Source organism: Lonchura striata, chromosome 15, assembly GCF_046129695.1.
Source record: "Lonchura striata isolate bLonStr1 chromosome 15, bLonStr1.mat, whole genome shotgun sequence".
NCBI classification, from domain to species: domain Eukaryota; kingdom Metazoa; phylum Chordata; class Aves; order Passeriformes; family Estrildidae; genus Lonchura; species Lonchura striata.
In genome coordinates, this window is record NC_134617.1 from 14,892,759 (window position 1) to 14,897,392 (window position 4,634).

General features: G+C 63.1%; 2 protein-coding genes across 2 annotated transcripts; both read right to left on the reverse strand.

Annotated features, from left to right (window-relative positions):
• Positions 1-933: 933 nt before the first annotated feature.
• SLC35A4 (solute carrier family 35 member A4) lies at positions 934-2,742 on the reverse strand. The gene has a single exon (XM_021531899.3). The coding sequence runs from the start codon at positions 2,718-2,720 to the stop codon at positions 1,782-1,784; it is 939 nt and encodes a 312-aa protein (XP_021387574.1). The 5' UTR covers positions 2,721-2,742; the 3' UTR covers positions 934-1,781.
• A 55-nt stretch (positions 2,743-2,797) lies between these two features.
• LOC110471335 (SLC35A4 upstream open reading frame protein) lies at positions 2,798-3,936 on the reverse strand. Its single transcript, XM_021531900.3, has 3 exons — positions 3,839-3,936; positions 3,638-3,736; positions 2,798-3,477 (listed from the first exon to the last, which is right to left on the reverse strand). Exons 1-3 carry the CDS (start codon positions 3,851-3,853, stop codon positions 3,280-3,282), a joined length of 312 nt encoding a protein of 103 aa, XP_021387575.1. The 5' UTR covers positions 3,854-3,936; the 3' UTR covers positions 2,798-3,279.
• Between the last annotated feature and the right edge of the window lie 698 nt (positions 3,937-4,634).

The following is a 4,634-nucleotide window of genomic DNA, read 5'->3' on the forward strand; positions in this document are numbered from 1 at the left end:
GCCCTGGCCAGGGCCCAGCGGCAGCGGCTGCGGGCTCGGCACTGCCGGCAGCTCCAGCGAGAGCTCGGGGCCAGCACTGTGCCAGCCCAGGAGCACAGCGGGGAGGTGAGCACAGGCAGAGCCCAGCACTGCGAGCTCCAGCCTCTCCTCCCCTGGCACTGCTCTCCCTAGTGCAGCCCAAGGGAGCAGGGACACCCTGGAGCTGCCCTGACCTTGCTCCTGTCCCCCACAGTGGGACACAGAGCGCTGGCAGCGGGAGGTGACCGCGCTGGGCCTGAGCCTGGAGGCAGCGCTGCGGGAGCGGGAGGCGGCCGAGTGGGACCTGGAGGCCCTGCTGCACAACCACCGCCAGGAGATGCAGGCCTGCAGACAGCACCTGCTGCAGGTGGGCAGGCAGGGCTGGGGACACCTCTCCAGCTGTGCCAGGGCTGTGCCAGAGCTGTGCCAGACCACCCGGGCATCCCGCAGGTGCTCCGGGACCAGCAGCGCCTGGCAGAGGAGCAGCGGGCGGGCCCGGAGCGCCGGGACGCTGCGGGGCACGCCCGGCACAGCCAGCACCTGCAGGACACCCGGCCGGCAGGCACGGCCCATGCCACCACACAGACCCCTTGAGCCACGCCCGGGTGTGGGGACAGCTGGCCTGGCAGGACTGGGTCCCTGCACCGAGCCACCAGTGATGCCAGGAGACTGGCCAGCCCCACCACACGAGTTACCCCAGGCTGCTGCTCCTGAGGGAAAGCGCTGCTCTGTGCTGGAACCTGCCCATGGGAGCACAGGTGGGAGGGCTGGCAGCCCCCAGCTGCAGCACAGAATAAAGTGGGTGCCCCTCAGCCATGTGTTGTCAGGCTCAGTTACACCCCTGGCCCCAAATGTGTCCCCAAGGGGCACAGCCACCATCCCTCAGGGCAGGCAGACACAGGACAGACACACGAATATTGTGGAACTGCAGCTTTAATACCCCAGGTGGCCTCTGCATGCCAGAAACTTGGTACAAATTTGGGGAGCATTCCCTTTTTGGGGAGCAGGTGGAAGTTCCCACAAGCCCCAGTCCCTGGCTGCTCTGCAGAGACACTGGCCCAGGAAGGGGAAACGGGGCCTGAGGACAGCAGGGCTCCAGGCAGGGCCTAGGCTGCAAATCCATGAAGATGGGAGAGGCCCAGGGAAGCAGCACCAGGAATAGCAGGGACCAAGCAGCATCCATGGGAGCTGAAACAGCACCAGGCCCATGCTGGGCTGGCAGGAGGTACAGCAGGGCCAATACTGCCAGAGCATTCCCAGGCCACTGTGGTGTGGGGAAGCAGCTTGAGGACAAGAATCATTTAGGTGGGAAAAGACCTCTGAGATCAAGTCAAACCTGTAACCCAACCCCTGTCAACCAGACCACGGCATTAAGTGCCATGTGCAGTCCTTAAACACCTCCAGGGATGGTGACTGCACCACCTCCCTGGGCAGCCCCTTCCAATGTTTAATCACCCCTTCTGTGAAGAAATCACTCCTATGGTCCAACCTGAACCTCCCCTGGCACATCTTCAGACTATGAGGCATGCAGAGGGGTTCAGGAACCTGCTAAGGCTGGGCATGCCTGATCCCATGGGAACCCCATGGCACAGAGCCTGGCTGGACTGGAGCTGGGCAGTTTCCCTGTGGAAGCAGGGACAGGGTGCTCTCCCCATCAGCACTGCTCCCCGGGGATCCCTGGAGTTCTGCAGGCACCCACCAGGACCGATTCCAGCCCTGAGGAAGGGCTGGGGCTGCCCAGACGTGTGGGAGGAAGGCAGTGACTACGTGACTCCATAGTACAGGTGCACAGCCAGGCCAATGCACGCCACGGCCATGAAGAAGAGGAGGGTGAGCTGCAAGTTGAAGAGGGCAACAGAGAGGAGAGCGTTGACCAGGATGGAGCAGGAGATGACGAAGAGCCTGGTGATGTTGGTGCTGTGTTTCATCACCACGGACATGATGAGGCCATTCAGAGCCTGGCTGAGCACGATCAGCAGCACCCACGGGGAGAAGCCCTCCAGGAACCCGCCCTCCGTGCCGCTCCACAGATAGCCCAGCAGGTTGAGCAGGACCCCAAAAAAGTACAGGAAGATGTTCTGGAGGCTGAGGGGCAGCGCCTGGCTTTTCAGGATGGCTTCGGTGTAGACAGCAGAGAGGCCGGAGATGAGGCAGTAGATGGAGAGCAGCAGCAGCCCCACGGGGGTGAGGTGCAGGCGCGTCCCCGCGGGGTCCCGGGGTCCCCGCAGCCCCCCGCAGCTGTAGGCCAGCCCGGCGGCCAGCAGCAGCAGCAGGGCCAGCCAGCGGCGCGCGCCCAGCCGCCGCCGCAGCAGCAGGCTGTAGAGCAGCGCCGTGCTGACGATCTTCAGGTTGCTGAGCACCTGGAAGGTGCTGGGGTCCATGAAGAGCTGCATGTGCACCACCAGGTTGTTGTTGGCAGCGTAGAGCAGGGCCGAGAGGGCGAAGGGCGCGGCGTGACGCCAGGACGGCGCCGCTGCCCGCGGCTCCGCCAGCAGCAGCAGCAGGGACAGCGCCAGCTTGGTCAGCTCCACCAGGACCACCACGGACGTGGAGCTGAAGGGGATGGCCCCGTCCACCTTGCAGAGGGTCAGGAGGGGGGCGTGTGAGCCGTAGATGGCCACGGACAGCAGCAGCATCAGTGCCCACAGCCCCCTGTGGAGCAGGCTGTTGGCAGAGCCAGCGGCATTCCCAAACATCCCCATTTCCAGGTGAGAGCCAGCACGAGTGAGCTGCTGCCAGCGCCGAGAGGCCACACAGACTCTCACCCTGCGACACGGAAGAGACCAAATACCAAGAATTTAATGAGCCTGATTCAAGCAGGATGTTCCCTGCGACATTTGTGATGCAGCAGGAGAGCAGGGTGCTGTCTCTCGTTAGGATGAGAACTACAAGCCTTCCTGAGAAGCCACGCAAAGCACATTGCCAGGGCACACCGTGGGCTGGTGGCAGGGCACGCGGGTGACCGGGCACAGCAGCCCCTCAGTCCACAGGGGCACAGGCAAAGGTAAGGGGAAAAGGCAGCTGGCAGCCCCTCAGTGCTCTCGAGCCGCTGTGGGTTAGTGCCGTGACCACTGCTGCCACGATGCCCAACCAACACCCATCACCAGCCCCCTGATGTGTGGCAGTGGCGTGGTGCAAAGACCTTTTCCAGGGAAAAGAAGGGTGCAGGTTATGTGCCTCCTAGAGCCTTAGGGGTGCTCTGTGCCTGCTACCTAAGGAGCACCGTTCCTGCAGTCCCTGCTGCCTCCGGGCTCCTCCTCGCTAGTCCCGACCTTTTTTCAGTGAATTCACATAGTCCCGAATCGTCTTCTCAACGTTGGGCACGGCGTAGTTCTGGGCAGCATAAATCCCGGTGCAGGTGCCGGCCACGAAGCCCAGGACGGCGGAGAAGCGGAGCTTGGCCAGCAGGTATCCCGCCAGGAAGCCTTTGAGCAAGGGCGATGCCAGCAGCGATCCGTCCTGAGGGGAGAGCACACTGAGGCACGGCCGGGACCGGGGAGGGGCGGCACAGCCCGCGGCCCAGGGATGAGTCGTGGTGTGTTTTCCCCTGGGATTTGTTCTTTCCCCCACCAGTCCCTCTCAGAGGGCGCGGCTGGTCCGCCCTAAACCCGCTCGTTACCTGCCCCACGCCGGCCTGCACCTCGTCCTCCACCCTGCGCTGCAGGCTCTCCAGCTGCCCCTTCAGGAAGGCGAGGTCCTTCAGCTTAGGCAGCGAGTCCTGCGGGAGACACGGAGGTGATTCCCGCCCCCGTCCCGCGGCAGGAGCCGGCGCCGCCGCCCCCCGGCCCCGCGGCGCCTCAGCCCCGCGCTCCCCGCTCACCTTATCGTCCGCCATCTTGGCGCCGCCGCCGCCCGCCGCTCATTGGCTGCCGGGGAGCCACGTGACACCTCCGCCGCCGAGTCGCCGCTGATTGGTTGCCACGGGAGCAGCGACTCCTCCCGCGCGCCCCTTCCCGCCACGGAGGCGGTGCCCGGCGCTGATTGGCCGGGGCGGGGTCACGTGGCGGCTGTTGCTCCCTCACGCCGCGCGGCCGGCGCCATCTTGGGGCGGTGTTGCCCTTGAGGGCGGCCGGGCCTGAGCGGGGCAGCGGCGGCCCCGGGGCTGCTCCGGCCGGGCTGGCGCGGCTCACGGCCGCCCCCCAGCCCGGCCAGGCCGCCAGGACCTCCAGCACCCAGCCACCGTGTCGCCCCTGGGGGCAGCATGCATGGGGGTCCCGAGCTCCACAGCCTCCCTGGGCTCCTCCTCCCTGAGGGGTCTGGTCCAGTCCAGGCTTGGCCGGTGGTTTATGTCTAAAGCCGTGCAATTGAGCCTTTGCACGACTTTGTCCCTCAGGATTAAGGATAGCAGCCAAAAAATACTTCTGTGAATAAAATATTTAAATTTGTGATTGTAAGGATTAAGTTAAAAGATCTTACTCAAAATTCTTTACCACACAGTGTAGGTAGCTCTAGCTGCAATATTTTTTGTGAAAAACGCCAATCACTTGGTTTTTAAAATTTTAAAAGTTTAATAATAATAAAATGGTTATAAAAATAATAATACAATTAGAGTAATAAAGTTTAGACAATTGCAAAACAATAAAAAGCAAAGAATTACGGACGTCCGGATGCTCTGG

What these genes read in the sequence shown, in the direction of transcription:
- SLC35A4 (XM_021531899.3), bottom strand. Translation starts at nt 2,720, where the DNA reads ATGGGGATGTTTGGGAATGCCGCTGGCTCTGCCAACAGCCTGCTCCAC.
- LOC110471335 (XM_021531900.3), bottom strand. An exon ending in TGCAGGCCGGCGTGGGGCAG is followed by an intron (nt 3,478 to 3,637) that starts GTAACGAGCGGG and finishes CTCTCCCCTCAG; the next exon opens with GACGGATCGCTGCTGGCATC.